Source organism: Poeciliopsis prolifica, unplaced genomic scaffold (genome assembly GCF_027474105.1).
Source record: "Poeciliopsis prolifica strain line A6 unplaced genomic scaffold, Auburn_PproV2 SCAFFOLD001, whole genome shotgun sequence".
NCBI lineage: Eukaryota > Metazoa > Chordata > Actinopteri > Cyprinodontiformes > Poeciliidae > Poeciliopsis > Poeciliopsis prolifica.
The window spans coordinates 15,293,965-15,313,552 of record NW_026562376.1 but is presented as its reverse complement, the minus strand read 5'-3'; the positions used below and the strand labels follow the sequence as shown (position 1 = coordinate 15,313,552).

Here is a 19,588-nt window from a genome sequence, read left to right as displayed (position 1 = left end):
TGTTGGAACCCCAATTAAGCAAAGGAAATTGGTCAGAATGATCCAGAAAGCAGCACAGATTAAGCCCAACATGAGAGGGATCCAGAGGATGCTGGATCAAGTTGGGCTGAAAGTCTTTAACCTTCCCTCAAAATAACAACTAGATGACTGAAACATATTTTAGTGTTCTAACATCACCAAATGCAAATTCACAGTAAATTCCAATCACATGCAGGCAGGTAAATGTTGATTATTCAAAACATGAAACTGATATGGCATTCATGCCCATGATGAGATGTAAACCTTCCCTGGAACTGTGCATAAAACCATTTCTGAATCAGTTTTTTTGTATTTTTTCAGGAAACTGTTGCAGAGAACATGACGAATCTGGAGAGGAAAAACCTGCGGAGGGCCATGTACTCCAGAGAAGCTCTGAGGACGGAGGAGGACGAGGAAGGTGAGAGAAGACGGGAAACAAACCAGCCGGAGGAAATTTATGCATGACTGCAGTCTGAGCTTCTCTGATTTCATCCTGGCTGATGATATGCAGGATGACATTTACCTTCACCTGCTGTGTTTGCTGAGAAGCATCTGTTATGTTAAAGCTTAAGATCACCAGGCTTATTTTAATGTGCAAATCTGTAGTAATCCATGTGACTCCGAGTACTTTTATTTCTGTATTATGGTTGTTGCAAACACTTCAGAATAGATAAATAATCCGAGTTTTCTTCTTGGGTCTCATTTTGACTCACTAAGCGCTCAGAAATGTCACCCGTCTCAGTCCAGCAGCGTCCTGCTGTGACTCTGTATGTTTGTGTTTGTTATTGACAAAAAGATGAAGGTGTTGAGCTGCACATGCGGTGTTCTTTATCTGTGCTCTGTGTTGTCTCCTGTGTGCTGGTGGCACCCTGGGCTGGACTTGTGTGATGTCTCCAGCAGCAGCAGTAGCTGTCCTTGCCTTTGAGCAAACAGGTGTGGCCAGAAAACGCATGGTTTGAATAGAGAAAAGGCAACAAAGCAGCCGTTGTGGCATTGTGATGCTGGCAGCAAACTGCAAATGTGTGGATTTGAAATGGATGGTTTTAGAAATCCGTGGTTCTTTTGTAGTAATGACTTTTCTCTCTTCGCTCTGAAACTTTCCTAACTCCTGCTTCTGGTTGGTGACTGAATGAAAGCATGGCTGTAGGTAACTGTCGACCTTTTAACCCTGCTGGTCATTAAGCCCGATTTCCTTCTGCTCTCCCTCTGCTTCCAGCATGTCTGAGCCCAGAAGGCACTGACATACAACCTCATGTGCCAGCGCCTGCTGCATGGTGTTATGTGTTTTATTTACTCTGCATTGTGGATGAAGGTGTGGAAAGAGTTTTCTCACCAGGACTCCCTAACCCCCATGGGAATGAGCATCTGCTTGGAGATACTGCAGCCCTCCGCATACAGAGACTTGCTAAAGTATTCAGACTCCCTGGACTTTGTGGTTGCTACATTGCAACCACAAAGTTTATTTGTCGTTTGTTGGAATGTTCCAGAATAAACCAACATAAAAAAAGCACAAAATTGTGAAGATGAAGAAAATTTTTTACTTTTTGTTTTGTTTTGTAAGCAAAAATCTGTGGTGTGTTTTTACTCCTATTTTTTCAGGAATGAGAACTAATTAGGTTTACAGTACAGAGTTAAGTGTTTTATTATGTCATTACAACTTACTCATAATTATCAAGTTAGTTGAGTTGTGTATATAAACGTTCAAAACTGTCTTCAGTTTGCAGGTTTGCTTGAGCAGAAAGTGAGTAACGTCTGGTGATGACCTTAGCTTTTTACAATCCAAATTTCTCACAAAATCCTTTTTTATTTTTTTTTATAGATTCAATTTAAAATGATTAACTTATCAAGCATTTTTATCCATGGATGAGTATTCAATAAGTTGATGAGAGTTAAGTTTTTCTCGCTTGAAATATTTTATTAAACACGTTGTTTTGTTTTATTACGCACCTGAGCTGTGGATTTCTGCAGATCCTCCAGAAATATCAGAGGCCATTAAGAAATGCTTGACCTGTTTGTTTCGGCCATTTTCTTCTGATGATGAGTTGACCTTTCCTCCAGGATGTTTTGTAACCTAACCCTACTATAAATATTTCAACAACTTCATGCCTGTCCTTTCTGTTGTGTTGTTTGCTCACAGATGTTTACTGAGTTTCCTCTGCAGCCTTCACAGAATAGCTGGATTCACACTGCGATTAAAGCACATATAGTTATCATAAGTAACATATAGTAAATGGCCTGCACTTGTATAGTGCTTTATCAAGTCTGAGGACTCCAAAGCGTTTCACACTACCATCAGTCACCATGCACTGATGGTCGTGAGCTATGTAATAGCCACAGCTGCTGTAGGGCAGACTAACAGAATCAAGGCCTCTATCAATCTGCTCCAGCGGGCGCTTTGATTACCACCAGCAGGTGAAGTAATTTGCCCAAGGACACAACTGAATCGGACAGAGTGGAGATTCAAACTAGCATGGAACAATTTATGAACGTCTCTTCTCTGTGTTTGTTAGTTGTTTTGCCCTAGAACTACTTTGTAACAAAGGCAAATGAGGGAAATCATGAAAATGTATCTGACCTGATAAAAAGAGAAGGGAAGGTGAAGAGCAGAAGCCGGAACAATCTAAATGTCAGAGAGCATTTGAGAAGTCACTTAAGATAAACACAGAAATAAGACAACTTACATAAAGTTTAAAAAAAAACGCAAAAAACTGTGTGAGTGTACCGCTAAAACAAATACCACATTAAGCTACCTGAGGTTGCTTGACCTTTCACCTCGCTCCTGATTCCAGAGGAATCCTCGGACAGCGAAGATGACGACAACCTGTCGCAGGTGATGCGCCAGCGAGCCACCATCCCCTGGCGCTCCTGCGGTACCTACCTGTCCTCCGCCGGCCTCCTCCTCCTCACTCTGCTCCTCCTCTCACAGCTCCTAAAACACTCCCTCATGGTCGCCATCGACTACTGGCTGGCGCACTGGACGTCACATGTCATCACGGCCAAGATAGACGCCTTGGCTCACAACTGCACCCTCGTTAAGGTGAGCAGCTGATGAAACCCCCGGCTGACTCAGTCTCCTCTGCCTTCACTGCTGGTCCAGCCTCGCTACTGCGACCCGAAAGTATTTGAGCTGGAATTGAACTTTGATCTTAATATGTTTATTTCTTAGAGCACTCTGTAAAAATGGGTTAAGAGTTTATCAAGAACTCACAAAACAGGTGGAATTAGAGTATGACAAACATCTACAAACGCTAGTCAATGCACTGCTCTGTGTCAGTCATGTTCATGTTGTTTATAAGAACCGCTGTGTGAGTTAAAGCTGTGATTCCTACTCATGTCTTCATGCAGCAACTCAACTATTATGAGATTAGAAGGTTTTCACACTTCAGACCTGCATCTGGCTTTGCAAAAATGCTTATAAGGTTGTCAGACTAGGTTCTGTAAAACAAAAAAAAAACACTTTTACATTTGGGATCACATTGCAATCTTTCAACATCCAGTGCAATGAACAGAATAATTGTTTTCCTTACGATTATTCTGTGGGTGTAATAACTGCAGAATTCCCCTCTGGGGAAATCATCACAGCTTTTTTACGTTTTCTTCACGCTCTGCTCACTAATTCTCCACTGAATCTCAGTTGAACAGAGCTGACCTAAAACCCAAACACAGACATTTCCTCCAGCACCAGATGGAGGGCTCACTAACAAACCCAGCAGCTGCAGCAGCCGCTCAGTCAGTCTGCACGGCGGAGCTGGAGTCACGCATTTATGGGAAAATCTGTGCCAACATTTGAAATATTTTATTACAAAAAGCAGAAAGAAACCTCTAAATTAAAGTATTCACGCCTCCTTCGCCACTCTCTTTCTAAATGTGGTGTATTTTTTTACATACTGTACTGACATGAAAAACACAGCAGACATTTTAATCCGCGTTCACTGTAAATATGGCGAGGAAAGTTGTGCTGCGTCTTTCGCACTCAGAGGTCACACCAGCTGTTGTCAGGTTTCCGTATCCAAGACGAGTAAAGCAACAACTTTATTAATAGTTTTGAGTGTTTGTGTCTCCACCGACTGAAATTTGATACCATTTCAGGCTACAGAGTCAGCTGTCCATGAAGGCTGCAGCGTCTGAAAAGCTCTGGAGAACACCAGCACATTATGAGCACAGCAAAGTGTACAGAAAATGTCACCGAGCGTATCTTGTTTGGCGGAGCTTCAGAGACGCACTGCCAGGTTTATCTAATCTGTGCCGGGCAATGGACTAATCCACACGGGGACATTCAGAAGTCCAGTTTGGACATCAAACACACACTCACACGTCCCCTGAGCAGCTCAGAAACACAGAGACGGGAGAATTCAACCTGCATTTTCACCTCACCGGACATGAATTAAGCCGAGTTTATGCTTTATGAACTCGGTTTGATTCCTTGCTTCAGCCAGAAGCTGCTCAGTTTTTAATTGTACTTGGAAGCCTTGTATTGTCTCTCGCATGTGCTGCATGGCTTTTTTAAATCACTAAAATACTCATAAAAACACATTTGAAGTGCAGGTTGAAGCTGCTTGAATTCAGAAGAGAGAGAGAAACAACAAAGCATTATCAGCTCTTCCCTTTTTCCCCCTTTTTGTTTGTTTAAAAGTTGCCAGTTCAGCTTTGAGCTTCACTGGCTTCTGCTGCATCAGATGGCTAATTTTTAACCAGCCTCACTGTTTAATTACGCTGGTAATTATAGCACAAGCAAACTAAGTGACGCCTCCTCAGATACTAAGTGTTACATCTATCTTGTTGATTAATGTATCTCTGTGCTGCAGGACTGTGGCTTCAGCCACTCGTGGTATCTGTCTGTGTTCAGCGTGCTCTGCTGCCTGGGCATTGTCCTCTGTCTCGCCACCTCTGTGACCGTGGAGTGGACGGGCCTCAAAGTGGCCAAGGAGCTCCACCACAACCTGCTCAACAAGATCATACTGGCCCCCATGAGGTAGGACACCCGCGGTGTGAACGTGAGCGCCGGCCTGCCTCCTGTCAGGTGAAAACAGGATGTCAGGGAACAGCGGGCTGTGCAGAACACATCGCTTGTATCAACGGACGCAGTTAAAAGCACCTTCATTTGGCCTCGTTGCTCAGCACAATCTGTTCTCCACACTAAAGCCTCAGCACGCCTCTGAAAACAGACGGGCGTATCTCTATGCCCTTTATAGACACTCATACATGCGAAAATAAAAATAAAAACCCCTGCTGCATTTGGCACCAACAGATTTAAACCGAAACATCTGATTGGAAAGACTGCAAACAGAAACTGCTGATTAGTTCAGTATTTTAATGTGGGGATCTTTAGATTTAGGCTTGCATGAAAAAATGTTGAGTAGTAAGTTGAAGGTAAGAATTTGGAAAATGGGAATAGGAAGTAATATATTAAAAATCCCTGAATAATTATAAGTGACAGGAAATAACTTGGTGATTAATAAATTAATAATAGTGGAAAGTCGCTAATAGATAAGAAAAGTTGACTAAATAATATGGTAATATTTATATGTTAATCAAATGTATAAGGAACCTGAAAGTTATGAGAAAGTAATTTTAAAAAGCAGAAAGTCCTAAAATGTAAATATTAAGGAAGAAGTCTAAGACTTGTATTGCAAGTAGCAATTAATGACGTTCATGGAAGAAATCTAATAACACATAAAATCCGTTTCATTAAAGATGTCTAACGCGTGCAACAATAGCCGAGCCATTTAATAATAATTAGTTATTGCATTTGTCATAATTGTATCTTTCATTTCCTTTTCCCTTTGTCCTGCCCAGGCTGTTTGAGACGACTCCGCTCGGCAGCATTCTCAACCGGTTTTCCACGGACACAAACACAATTGACCAGCACATCCCCACCACCCTGGAGTGTCTGTCCCGCTCCACCCTGCTGTGTCTCTCCGCCCTGGGCGTCATCTCTTATGTGACGCCCGTTTTCCTCATCGCCCTGCTGCCGCTGGCCGTCGCCTGCTACTTCATCCAGAAATACTTTCGAGTGGCTTCAAGGTGAGTCAGCTGGTTTGGAATATTACGGCTTTATGACCCCCGTCAGTAGCATGATTTGACTTGTGATTGATATTTTCCTTCTCCTGTTTGTCTGCTGCTCAGGGACCTGCAGCAGCTGGAGGATGCAACCCAACTCCCTTTACTCTCCCACTTCTCTGAGACAGTAGAGGGGCTCAGCACGATAAGGGCTCTCAGGTAAAATGCAGACATTCTGCCCTCACATCTGCAGAAATAAGGGCTTGTAGTCTGTAATACTTCAAATGAAGGAAGACAGAGATAAGTGGGGCTTAGGATTTTGTTTAAATGCTGTAAAAATTAACATGGATTTTCAGAAAGCAATTTTTTTAGGGGACGATGAAAAAGATAAGAGAAATAAAATTGTTGTCCATCAGATTTAAACCAAAACAGCTTCCATGAGAAAAAGTACTGAATGATAATCAAATGTTCTTAATTCTTTTTATATCAAACATAGCTGCTCATGCTACAGCATGGTGCTAAAAAATTTACTCAATGTTGCAGTGAAGACCGTGATAAAGTCACCTGATCTCATGCCTCTATACAGATGTATTGGAGCAGCTTCCTCAGCTGGTGAATTGGACTTATTTTCTAATCAATTCAATCAATATGAATTATTCACTTTTCTAAAAACATGATGCATTGCATTTTATTCACCAAGAATTATGCTGAAAATCTTTTTCCAAAAACTGCCATAGTAACATATGTTACAGTTTGCTGGGTTGGACCCCTTAAATTTAATCACCCTGCTTCAGAATGACCTTCCCACTTCTTAATTCTGACTCTGATCCAGTCAGGCAGGAGAAAGCTGCCAGCGAGGAACCCGGTAGAGTTTTGAGATATTATGGAACAAATGAAATCCTCTCTCTCGACAGATACGAGCCCAGGTTCAGACAGAGGCTGCTGCAGTTCACCGACGCCAACAACATCGCCTCGCTCTTCCTCACGGCCGCCAACCGTTGGCTGGAGGTCCGAATGGTAATGAACCATCTGCTGTTTGGTTCTTTGACATTCAGATCAGTTCTGCTGCAGCGCTGCTCACTGTGCTGCCACACATTTACCTCAGTATGGATGGATAACCGCTTCCTATATTGAATTACTGACATACTGATGTCCACAGAACGCAGGCTTCACATCATGCGTAATGTCTCAGCTGCTGCTAATAAGTCTGTCTACTCTTGTGGATCGCTTTACCTTTGATATATCATGTTGAGCCCTTCCGTGCGTCTCCTTGCTGTGGTCTGCAGGAGTATGTCGGAGCCTGTGTGGTGCTGGTGGCAGCTGTGGCCTCAATCACCAACTCTCTGTACAACCAGCTGCCCCCCGGCCTGGTGGGGCTCGGACTCACATACGCCCTCATGGTGAGCCTGTTTTTAATCTGCACCAAAGATCTTGAGCATTTTCACCAGAAGGAGCTCATTTCTTTTTCACCTTGAGGTTCATAACCATGGGTTTCAGTTTTTTTAAAAAGCCATTATGATTGGTGTTTCATACTATGCTTCCTTTTTACTGAACATGCTTAATAAAAATATGATAATCATGATGGTTTAGAAAAACTTAAACTCGATATTCTTCATAATAAGAATCAGACCGCCTCACCAACAACTTTTCTACGAACCTGAACTTTATTGTCGCAGAAAATATCTGTTATGGACCAACACTAATTATTGCACATTGAATGAAGTCGAAAGAAAATTTGACATAATAATAATTTTTAAAAAAGTAAAACATATTGCATAAATTTCTTTTCAGCCTCCTGTACTCTGATGACAATAAATAAAAGATACACTGGAAAAAATCTCTGTGATCCTTGCCCTAGCGGTTAGTCAGTAGGGACTGTCATGTCTTGGTGGGCTCCCAGTTATACTCTTTCAATTTTCAGATGATAGACCAAACAATCTTCCACAACATATTTAAGTCTGTTAAATTGATTTCAAACATCTGTAGCTTTCCTAGGCCCTCATGTTGCTGTATGTGATGTTTCCTCTGAGCGCTTCACAGAAAACCTTTAGATGAAATCACACACAAGTGAACTCTGTTTACTTCAAGGCTGCTTGTTGCTCGAGGTTTTTGTCTTAGGGTAGCAAAAGACACTCAATAAAAGTAATCAAGTGCACATTTGATAGAAGATTGTAAAGGGAAAAAATTTACAATGGCTGAACTTCGATGTAGATTTTTAGATTTTATTTTTTCAAAACATTAGATAAGATATTTTTTCTAATAGAAGCATGCTTGCATCAGCCTCTTTTTTTCTTTCTTATTTTTAAACCAAAACAGCTGAACTAGAAATTAGATCAACATGTTATTTTTTTCTTTTTTGGCCACAGAAAAAAAAAACCCCAGACTTCTCAAAATCTTCTGTTTTCCTTTAAATGTATTGCAATATTTTTCTCTCCAAAGTTCACTGCTATCAAAAAACAAAACGGAATGCGGTAAACATTATGAGCTGTTCTAAAAATCATTAGCATTTTAGTCATTAAATCTTCGTCTCTCTGCTCGGTGGTGCGTCCAGACTGGAGGGGCTACGTGACTGTAACCGTCCTTCCTGTCCTCTTGTATCAGGTGTCCAACTACATGAACTGGATGGTGAGGAACTTGGCAGACATGGAGGTGCAGCTTGGCTCAGTCAAGAGGATTAATGGCCTGCTCAAAACTGAACCGGAGAATTACGAGGGTCTCCTCAGTGAGTGGATCAGGCACATTTTCTGCAAGCTCTAACCAGCCCAGTTCAACTTTTGTTTTATTTTTTTTTCATTGCCTTTTTTGACGTTTTCGCTGAACATAAACATGTTGAAGTTCTTCTAAGTCTGAGATGGTATTTTGCTGTTTCTGTGTCCCAGGCGTGTCTCAGGTGCCCGATGGTTGGCCTCGACAAGGAGAAATAAAGATCCAGAATCTGAGCGTGCGCTACGACACAACGCTGAAACCTGTGCTCAAAAATGTCAACGCACATGTGCATCCCGGTCAGAAGGTGAGAAGAGCTGCAGAAGCTTCTTCTCTAATCCGAGCGTTTCTCATGCTGGTGTGATTTCATGTTTTTTAAGGTGGGGATCTGTGGGAGAACTGGCAGCGGCAAATCATCTTTCTCCTTGGCCTTCTTCCGCATGGTGGACATGTTTGAGGGTAAAATTGTTAGCAAATTAGTTTAATACAGCAGCTACAGATAGAGTGCAGAAAAAAAATATGGTGGTGATTCTAGTGCAGATGCATTAAAAACCCTTAAAATAAACACTTTATTACAGCAGCATCATTTCACAAAGCAAAACATTCTTTTTTCTTTTATTAAACATTCAATTTGAGGATATTTATTTGACACAGAAATAAATACATGTTGGAAAAAAATAGTTTTAAGAAAATCAATGGTGGCACAGTTACTATTACCCCTGGTAGCAATTTGTAAACCCCCCTTTCGGTAAATGGACAGCGTTTCATTTTCTCCCGTAACATTTCACAGAGTTGGATTCTTGTCTTCAGCTCATTAAACAGGTTTTCTATTGGATGTAGTTCAGCAGACTGAGATAAAAAAAAAAGGTTTCTTGAGTATCTATTGAATCATTCTTTGTTGATTTAGTTTGGGTAATTTTTTTTTCTAAAACACCTGATGCTGACACTCCAGTGGTTCCTGGTACGTTGTTTGATAAAAACATACAGCGTAGTTCAACCTTCATTGTTCTATAAACGTAAAAAGGTTTTCCAGGGTCCCAGCAGCTGAAATAAACCTGCAGCATCACAGATCCTCCACCATGCTAAACATTGGTACATGTAAATTGCACCTAGTTGTTGTGATGGAAACTCAGTGACCTCGAACGGTTACTCATCTAACCTTCCTCTCCTTATAGCTCTCCTTATATGGCAGCAAAATAAATGTGTCTCTGTTTCCAGTCTGGGTCAGTGATGAAATGGGCATCGTCTCTGTGTCACATCACATTTATACCCCAGAGAAACAGTAACTCTTACAATTGGAACAGGAATTTACTTAAAGTTCCAGACAGACGGCTGAGTGCAATATCATCCAAAATGAGAAACATACTTTATTGTCATGTTTTACTTTGCCGCTTGACATTTATAGATTGTTATACCCAAATTTTTATTCCATGCATTTATGATTAGACTTCTGAGTTTCGGCCTTAAATAACTCTGCGTGTTGTTGTCATTTTAAAAGTGAGGTTTGTTCTCCACTATGCTGGAGGCTTGATTTTTGTGCTGTTTCTGGCACCTTACAATTGCCTTTTCTTTCCTTCAGAGTGTAAATGGCTGGACACAAATTACCCTTCAAAGGATTAATAAGGTTTTCTTTTAATCCTGACTAGATTACTAATTGTAGGTATCTCTGAACTTCAACTTTCAAAACTTGAAGCACAAATAAGGAAGGCAATCATTCGAGGCGTTATTGATTGTACGTAATTTTATATTTCTATAAAATGAATTGACTCAAATGGTGGATTTTCAAAGATGCTTAGTATAAGATCATGCTTCTGTAATAAAAGATGGACTGATAAGGCTTTTTACATAATTAACAGATAACAAATTCATCCGTCTATATTCCAGCATTTAAGCTTTTTAAAAGGAAATGAAAGCAAAACTTTGTTTTTTATGATTCACAGGGCGGATTGTGATTGATAACATCGACATCTCCAAGCTGCCTCTGCAGACCCTCAGGTCCCGGCTGTCCATCATCCTTCAAGACCCCTTCCTGTTCAGTGGCACCATCCGGTACAATGAACTCCTCTGTCAACAGGAAGACTCGTTAATGGAGACTCAGATCAGATCTTACTTAATGAAGAGGGACGCAGGACATTTCCAGAACATTTGGGAAAACTGCCCCAACCATTAATCGCACTTATCTGAAACATGAGAAGAGCTGCTTATAGATAAGAAGTCATTTCTCTGAAATGTTCAGAGGAGCTTCCTATTTATAGACCACACTGGTACACCCCATAAAAGCCTTTCTATGTTGGAAAACAGACGACAAGGAAATAATTTTGGATATTCATATCACCCGTAATGCAAGCAGTACAGTTTGGTTTTAGTCTCTGATGTGAGCAACCTGATGCCAGATAATATTTAAAATGCGTGTGCGCAGGTTCAACCTGGACCCAGAGATGAAGGCGACAGATGAGATGTTGTGGGAAGCTCTGGAGATCGCCCAGCTGAAGCCTGTCGTCAAAACCTTGCCAGGAGGTCTGGGTAAGAGGAAAACAAAACAGCAGCATTCACCTCCTGATAAACCTGCTGGATACGCCGTGCTTCAGATAATTAATAATCTTAGAGTTCACGTGCAGAGGGCCGTCATCGAGTATCTCTAGTCAAGGATCGAACGGCTGTATCAAGTCACTGAGGCATTAAATTTTTAACTTGGCTGACTGTCTTAATACGGCAGATCTGACAGCTGACGCCTGCAGCATACTCACTTATATCAGATGTTATTGGGACTTGCCAAAGTATTCACACAGCATGCTTTATTTGTTTTTTATTTTATTGACAATTTTTAATCTAAAGTAACAAATATTTCCTTGTTAAATGGAATAAAAATGTTATTTCCTTTGTCGAGCTCTGAGAAGTTTTGCATATATTTGCATCCAGTCGCTTTTTTAACATCTGGTAATAATTGTCCAGTTCAAATTCATTCATGCACTTCAGAATGCAACAACTCGACTTGCTAAATGCAGAAATGAAACTCATAGAACCTATATTTTATAGTCTATGCACAGGTACACTGCTGGAGCAGGACAGCCATCCTAAATTACAGATTGGTATAGATAAAGGCGTGTTCATGTGGCAGAATGACCCAGTCAAAGCTCAGATCTAATATGTGGCAACACTTAAAGGTTTATCTTAACAGACTCTCTCCATGCATCCTGATTTAGTTTTGAACTGTTTTGCAATGAAGGAGGGAAAATGTGTCTGAAAAATTAGACAAAAAAAAAAACATTTAGTTTACAACCCAACAGAAGACAGAAAGAGGCCAGGAGAGCAGAATACAAATATACCCCCCACTTTTCATGTTTTTATTTGTAAAGAAAATCTGTTTCTATCAGTTTCCTTTGTTTTCACAATTAAGGTCTACTTTGCATTACTCTATCCCAAAAGAGTCCATTAAATACATTGAGATGTGTAGTTTTAATGTGACAAAGCGTTAAAGGGGTATACATACTTTTGAAAGCCCTTCTGCTGCTGTACACACATCAACTCCCTGCGTGAATATGAAGGTTTTTACTGCATGTTTACCTTACCTTCAGCCTTTTTACACAGTTTTTTAAGATAGTTTGATGACAGACTAATGCTAATCTGACCTGATGCATCTTTCCACTTTAGAGTCAGAAACCTGTTGTCTTTTTCAGAGACGAATGCTGATGAAAGCAAGCATCTGGAAACTGAAGGCAGATGCTAACTAAGTTAATTGTGTGTGGACAGGGACTTTAAGGTTAATTAAGTTTCCCTGTTATTTAAGGAAAGTGTCTCTACAGTGACTGTGTTGCATAATAAACAGTTTGCAGTTCACTTCATGGGTGATCATGGAACTAAGAAAGGAGCTGGAGAAAGTGACAAAACATCAGAAATAATGAATGTGTCCTGTTTTTTTTTTGTTTTGTTTTTGTTTTGTTTTTTACTTTGATCCATTTTCTGTATTTTGAACCAGTCGTAGAAATACACTGGGAGGTGAAGCCATAAATATTACAACTTGTGAGGGAAATATTTATCAAGTTACAGCTACTATGTAACAGACAGAGGATCAGCTTCAGAATTTCACCTCAATTATTGAGCAAGTTTAGAGTTTCAAAAAGGCCACTTATAAATGTTGCATACCTGTCACTGTGCTCATCTGGTCAGTTTAACACTTTTTTCCTTTTACTAGGTGTGTTAGATCATTTTTTTTGGGGAAAAAAGTGAACTAGTAAAATACATAATTCTAGTGGCTAAGAAACTGCTTCATAAAAGAGCACCGATTTATCTTTTTAAGACAATATGAATGAATATGTCTAAAATTCTACATTATATGTGGTGTTAGTCGTCTGTGGGGGACTTGCCAAGTAATTTGAATATACAAACAGCAGGTTTTGCGATAATTTTGCTATAACAGCTGTTCATGTGGAGACAAAATTGGTTATACAAACTACTAATGGTATTAACAGCATAGTACAAGGTTAAAAAATACAGAGCAGCAATTAAAAGTTCTGGGTCTTGTCTTCTGCTCTCCTGTATTCAGTCTACATCCGAGCCTTTATGACGACTTTGCGGTTGTCATTTATGAAGTTTGGTTGTGTTTTCAGACGCCATGGTGACGGAGGGAGGAGAGAACTTCAGCCAGGGTCAGAGACAGCTCTTCTGTCTGGCCAGGGCCTTCGCGAGGAAGAGCAGCATCCTCATCATGGACGAAGCCACGGCCTCCATAGACATGGCGACGGTCAGTGCGCGGCCTAACAAGAGAAACATCTCGAGGCGATGAAGTGGAGATGAGGCGTTTTAGGAAGGGAGGCGCAGGAAATGAGCAAAGCAGAGATAGGAGAGGGCGACGGAAATGAGAGCTCACAAAGTTCCATTTTAGCTGCCGGCGACGGCGCAAAGATAAAGACAAAATGAAGATGTTTGTGGGATGAAACGCCAAATACAATGAAGCATCAAAGGCAGATTGAAATGCTTCAAGGAGAAATTAATGACAGTGAGTCTCACCTGAACTTAAATTTAAATATTTCCTTCTACAATATTGAGACCCACAGATTTGCTAACTCAGCATTCAGCTGCAGCAACTTTGCACAGAATAAATGGTTGCTGGAATTTGTTTCTCATGTGGATTTACTCTGGTCTAAACCAACTCAGGGTCAAAATAATTCATGCAGACTCAAAACATATGCGCATAAACCACTGTTAATATTTGATTTAATGAGTTGCATCTCACCCAGTTCTGTTTAGAACCCATCAAGAACTTTCTCTCATGATCCTGGAAAGATATATATTGTAACAGACTGATTTCCTGGCACACATCCCAGGTTTTCAGCAATAAACATTCAGCAAGTTTTAGGTTTTATATTTATAAATGCTTCATCTGTTTTATCTTTTCCAAAAGCCTGTGATGTGTTTAGGATCAGTGTCCTGCTGGAAAAGCCAGCTGTGTGTAAGTTTCAACCAGGTGGCCGCAGGACTGTCACCTTTGGAAAGAAGGAAATGTTTAGGATGTCAAGATACTCCATAACTCAAATGGTTACAATAACAATAAGCCTCTGGAATATTCCTGCATTACTGAAAATGGAAAGGCTGTGCTTAAAAGCAGGGCCAATGCCAGGAAGCCAGCTAATTTACAGAAGTGTTACCATTTCAGAAAAGGAGAGGGATCATCATCAATAATCTGCCGTTCAGACCTAAACAGTCACCTGAAGCTAAACATGTGGACAAAAACTGCACTTGATAAATATGAACGACTGCGGCAGGGAGAGAGGGAATCCCAAACCGAGGATTTTAGAGTGAGGAGGAGAGTCAGAAGCAAGCAGGAGTGCTGGAGAGGGAATCCATGGAGCTGGAGGAGGGTGAAATAAAAGAAGACAGAGCTAAGTGCGTGTAAAAGCCTGAGGGGAGTTTCTGTATATTCAGATATCCCTCTCTTGAATGTTCACTCGCAAACAGCTCCACTTTGAGTTTACAACAACGTAGCAGGAAAGCCCCGGAGGAAACACAGTTCAGCTTTTAGTGCACAAAGATAAACAGGATCGAGGGCAAAGGGAAGAATATGTCTGCGTGTGTGTGTTTTTTTTTATTATTACAGGCATTAAGTTAAATCTTAATAAAAATCTTATATTTTTATGCAAAGTGGAATCTAATGTGTGTGTGTGTGTTTGAACCAGCATTCTCTTGCTCTGCATCCCTCAGGAGAGCATCCTGCAGAAAGTGGTGATGACCTCTTTTGCTGATCGGACAGTAGTAACTATAGCAGTGAGTACCTCTTCCTCCTACTCTTCCTCCTCTTCCTCATTTGCAGCAGCTCTTCAGGGATTCCTGCAACATAGCGGCTCTACATTTCTGCCCCGAGAGTGCTGACTTTCACACTGCTCTGCTAATGTCTTTCTCATAAGTGGCTGCAGATATTCTGCTGCAAGATTCTGACGCAAAGAGGGAAACTTTGCTTCAAATAGCTTCCTGAAAAGTTATTTGCAAGTTGGTTTTCTTTTATTTCAACTTCACTAAAATATTTGCACCAGAAACCAGAGAAGAATACTTGGTCGGCTTTGATTTTTGCAGCGTTTGTGAGCTCAGTCAGAAGAAAGAAAGAAATGAATGAAAGATCGACTTGTTTAGTTTGTCTCGTCCTCATAAAGGTTTTGCAAAAAGCATTAATCTGCCGATGCTGATTGTTTCTATTAAAGGATATTCGGCTATTTTAACTCTTCATCTTCCATTGGCAAACTCATTGATTTATGCGTCATCACAACACTGCATTCGAGTTTTAAAAGAGAGACAGTGAGTCGGTTTGACTTCTTTGATGCGCTCTCTGAGCTGTGCCAGTGAAGTGATGGATCCCTTCTTCTCCGCCACGCAGCATCGAGTCCACACCATCCTGAACGCCGACCTGGTGATTGTGATGAAGCGGGGGATCATCCAGGAGTACGACAGACCCCAGGCCCTGCTTGACAGAGAGGACAGCGTCTTCGCCTCCTTCGTGCGAGCCGACAAGTAGAGGAAGCGGCACGAGGCGAGGAAAGCTTCGGAAGCGTCAAAGGAAGACATTCAAAGTGCAATTGTCCCATGGGACATCTCTAGTCCTCTTATTTTTTAATCACGCTGTAATATATTTGTACATAAAAACGATTGATTCTTTGTTAATAAAACATAAATGACAGTCTCAATGTGTTTTGACTCTGAGGTTTTCAGGACAGTGATTTTTATTACTGCAGATGATGCACACACCACATCCCTGCTCATCCAGTGCATTAAACAACATTGTAATGATTGGCTATTAAAGATGGAGGGAACAGCTTGTTAAAAAGAATAGAATCCCACCCGTGCAATTTGAGATCTAGTTCATTATATCTCCAACTTACTTTGACTAGTCCCACAAAGTGTTGAGTTTGTAACTTCATTATTTTAATTCAATTCACTACGGTGTCTGATTTGTAAAACACTTTGCGTTTTTCTGACTGTTGGTGCCCTGAAGGCCACGTGACCCACATCAAAACACTCCACCTGACAGTGTGCAATATTTTTGCACCACTGGTGATTTTGATAAAAACAATTATTTATTAACTGGAGATTTTTTTTCCCTCCACTGAACAAATTACCAGATTATATTCATATGAATTTAAGTTGTTTTTATTTACGTTGAATGCCAATAATGTGACCACCAGGTTCTGAAGGTTCTCGGTTGGTTTACAAAGACTTCCTTGAAACTTTGTGACGTGTGATTTCCTGAGAAGTGACTTGACTGTCCTGTCACCCTTCGTCCAGTTCATTCAGAGCCGTAAATGAGCAGATTTAACGAGCTGCTCGTTGCATCTCTCTTGGATTCTCGCCTCCTCCTGCGCCTGCGTTCCTGCGTTTCAGCAGAAGGAAAAGTGGGCGTGTTGTTGCCTTGGAGGCAGCAGCAGAGGCAGTCAGAGGACCGAAAAGGATGTATTTTCCAAACCGTGGCTTGGCGTAAGGGTTTGTTTTGGGGTGAGTAAAGAAAATCAACTAAAAAGTATTATTTGAGTGCAAATAGCGTTTTAAAAACCATTAAAAAAAAATCACCGATAGACTAAAGCAGAGGGTGGGGGAGGGGCTGCTTCTCCTCCTCGCTCCATCTCACGTTACAGAGCTACAGTGGAGCGGTGAGTTCAGCACAGCTCCAGCTGCGACACGTGAACCCGCCTCCAAATCCAAATGTGATCAAACGCCGCTCAGAGGGTCCTCACACCCCTGCGTCGAAACTTTGTCCCCCCCCCCGAAACCCCCAGAATCTCCTTTACGCACAAACCCACAACCACGAGAGCGCAGCGACGCGTGTAGCCGAGTGAACTCAGGATGAGGCTGGGTGGCGCGACCCAGTTATGTCCGGTCAGTCGGACGGCTCTGTGAGTGGCGGCGGCAGCTGTGGAACGTGGAGAAAGAATCTTCTCATGGGACTTCTGGGTCCTGAAGCGCCTGATCCGGAGGCAACGTGAGGAGCGCGCGAGCCTCCAGAACACGGAGCGGCCCGAGGCGGATACCAGTGGGTTCCGACGGGGAAGGAAGGGGGACGAACCCCGTCTTAGTGCCGAGCGCACAGAGGACCCCCCGGGCCTGAAGGTTGCGGGTTACATAGCATGGGAGCGCAATGTTGTCCAGGAAGGGACTCATTCCTGAGGACTACCTGCTGACACGACTAGCTGAGGATGTTCTGCAGCCGAAGTTCAAGGCCAAGCAAGGGAAGGCTCGGTTTGTGGGGAAGAACGGCACCTGCAACGTTGCGCACACCAACATCCGAGAACAGGGTCGGTTCTTACAGGACGTGTTCACAACTCTAGTGGACTTGAAATGGCTCCACACTCTCATCATTTTCACCATGTCCTTCCTATGCAGCTGGCTCCTGTTCGGGATGATCTGGTGGCTTGTGGCTTTTGCGCACGGCGACCTGGGCGAAAGAGAGGATGGTTTTGTCCCGTGCGTAACGGACATCCACTCCTTCTCCTCCGCCTTCCTCTTCTCCATAGAAGTCCAGGTGACCATCGGCTTCGGGGGTCGGATGATCACGGAGGAGTGCGTCTCGGCCATCGTCATCCTCATAGTGCAGAACATCGTGGGACTGGTCATCAACGCCATCATGTTGGGCTGCATCTTCATGAAAACTGCGCAGGCCCACCGGCGCGCGGAGACGCTCATCTTCAGCAAGCACGCAGTCATCTCCCTCCGGAACAGCAAGCTGTGTTTCATGATCCGCATCGGAGACCTGAGGAAAAGCATGATCATCAGCGCCACCGTGCGGATGCAGGTGGTAAGGAGGAGCACCACGGAGGAGGGAGAGGTGGTCCCCCTTGACCAGATCGACATCCACATGGACAACCCGGTGGGGACGAATGGGGTCTTCCTGGTGTCCCCCCTCATCATCTGCCATGTCATCGACAAGTCCAGCCCCCTGTACGAGCTTTCACCGGACGACCTGCAGCACCAGGACCTGGAGGTGATCGTGGTGCTGGAGGGGGTGGTGGAGACCACCGGCATCACCACGCAGGCCAGGACTTCCTACGTGTCGGAGGAGATCCTGTGGGGCCATCGCTTCGTGCCGACGGTGTCCGAGGACGACGGCATGTACGCAGTGGACTACTCCAAGTTTGGCAACACCGTCAAGGTGCCGACGCCGTGCTGCAGCGCCAAGAAGCTGGATGAGGCCGGCGACGTCGCGCGGTTTAAGCTGAACGAGGGCGTCGCCATGCGGCCGTCCGTGAGAAGGCGGAGGGGGGCCGCGATGGTGCGCAGGTCCAGACTGGAGACCAAGTGAGGAGTTCTGCTTAAAACTGAGCCGCTTCACTTTTAGAGTCATTTAAAAAAATAAACTGAATCTTATTTATTTGACATTTTACCTCAGGATTAGAGAGACAAAGCACTGAAATAACTCTGACTGTTGGAATGGTTCAGAATTTCATAATTGGGGTTCTGTGAAAAGGTTACAAGTAGTTAATAACCTACCTTATCTTTAATAAACGATTCTCAGTCCCTCCCTGTTTATTATGAATCCAGAGTGATTATCTGAGAGGAAACATTAAACTCTACCACCCTAAAGCAGCTCTAGTCTCAAATACTTTTAAAAAACCTTTTAACAAAAACCCACTTGAAAACGTCTGAGCCAACTGTTTAAATGTGAGCCCTGGTATTCAGAGTGCAATGTTTGTTTTTTTAATCTGAGTGACTGCATGCGTTTTAAATTATTAGAAAGGGAAATGCTTAACTTCAAGATAAAAACAATGTTGTACATGGCCTTGCTGAAAACGAGATAAAAGTAAAGCTGTTTTTATCGACTCCTTTTGTTTCTCATCTCGAATACAATCATGAACAATATTGGAAATATTATCGATCGTAACATGTACAAGCACTGAGTCTTGAATTTTAACACAGACTTTATAGAGCTGTTAGATATGTCTAACTATCTTACTAGAATTCCAACGTTTGTTTGAGAATGCTATTTAATTTTAAAGAGTTTAACATTAAAATTTAAAGTTTTAAGGAATTGGCAAGTTTACTAAAAAAAAAATATATATAATATATATATATATATATATATATATATATATTATATATAATATTATATATATATATATATATATATAATAGTTTGACTTTTGTGTTGCTACAATCTGATGGCGAGTTTAGTCTCTTGTTTGAGCTCAGTTGGCGAACAAACACATCTCAGTGACTTCATTTCGTTTCCTGTACCAAACCAGGTTAATACTCCATTGAGACGTCGCTCTCCTTTATGAGGAGGACCTGGGCGGACAAGCGCTTTATATAGAACATGGCAGCACAATTACATTAAACTCCTGATTTCACCAAATCTACACGAAACCCTGTTAGTGATAATGTTCTCAACAGA

At 42.0% G+C, this 19,588-nt stretch overlaps 2 protein-coding genes across 8 annotated transcripts in view; both read left to right on the top strand.

The window, feature by feature from the left end:
* The window catches only part of abcc8 (ATP-binding cassette, sub-family C (CFTR/MRP), member 8), a 54,263-nt gene extending 38,370 nt beyond the window's left edge, over positions 1-15,893 (top strand). For 5 of the 6 annotated variants that reach the window (XM_055025734.1, XM_055025965.1, XM_055025845.1 and 2 more), the window contains exons 25-39: positions 340-436; positions 2,808-3,055; positions 4,824-4,990; positions 5,815-6,042; positions 6,145-6,237; positions 6,933-7,035; positions 7,305-7,418; positions 8,620-8,740; positions 8,898-9,028; positions 9,102-9,180; positions 10,662-10,770; positions 11,141-11,244; positions 13,329-13,462; positions 14,920-14,982; positions 15,587-15,893. In XM_055025734.1, coding sequence (XP_054881709.1) covers positions 340-436; positions 2,808-3,055; positions 4,824-4,990; positions 5,815-6,042; positions 6,145-6,237; positions 6,933-7,035; positions 7,305-7,418; positions 8,620-8,740; positions 8,898-9,028; positions 9,102-9,180; positions 10,662-10,770; positions 11,141-11,244; positions 13,329-13,462; positions 14,920-14,982; positions 15,587-15,724 — 1,929 coding nt within the window. In that variant the 3' untranslated portion in view covers positions 15,725-15,893. The remainder of the gene's footprint in view (positions 1-339; positions 437-2,807; positions 3,056-4,823; positions 4,991-5,814; positions 6,043-6,144; positions 6,238-6,932; positions 7,036-7,304; positions 7,419-8,619; positions 8,741-8,897; positions 9,029-9,101; positions 9,181-10,661; positions 10,771-11,140; positions 11,245-13,328; positions 13,463-14,919; positions 14,983-15,586) is intronic. The other variant, XM_055025899.1, reaches the window with a different exon arrangement.
* Positions 15,894-16,635: 742 nt separating this feature from the next.
* On the top strand, positions 16,636-19,017 carry kcnj11 (potassium inwardly rectifying channel subfamily J member 11). 2 transcript variants are annotated; one of them, XM_055026103.1, is made up of 2 exons: positions 17,382-17,495; positions 17,584-19,017. In XM_055026103.1, the coding sequence occupies exon 2, from the start codon at positions 17,600-17,602 to the stop codon at positions 18,497-18,499; it is 900 nt and encodes a 299-aa protein (XP_054882078.1). In that variant the 5' UTR covers positions 17,382-17,495; positions 17,584-17,599; the 3' UTR covers positions 18,500-19,017. The 2 variants fall into 2 exon arrangements, with proteins under 2 accessions (XP_054882015.1, XP_054882078.1); XM_055026040.1 differs by having other exon boundaries at positions 16,636-19,017.
* Positions 19,018-19,588: the final 571 nt, after the last annotated feature.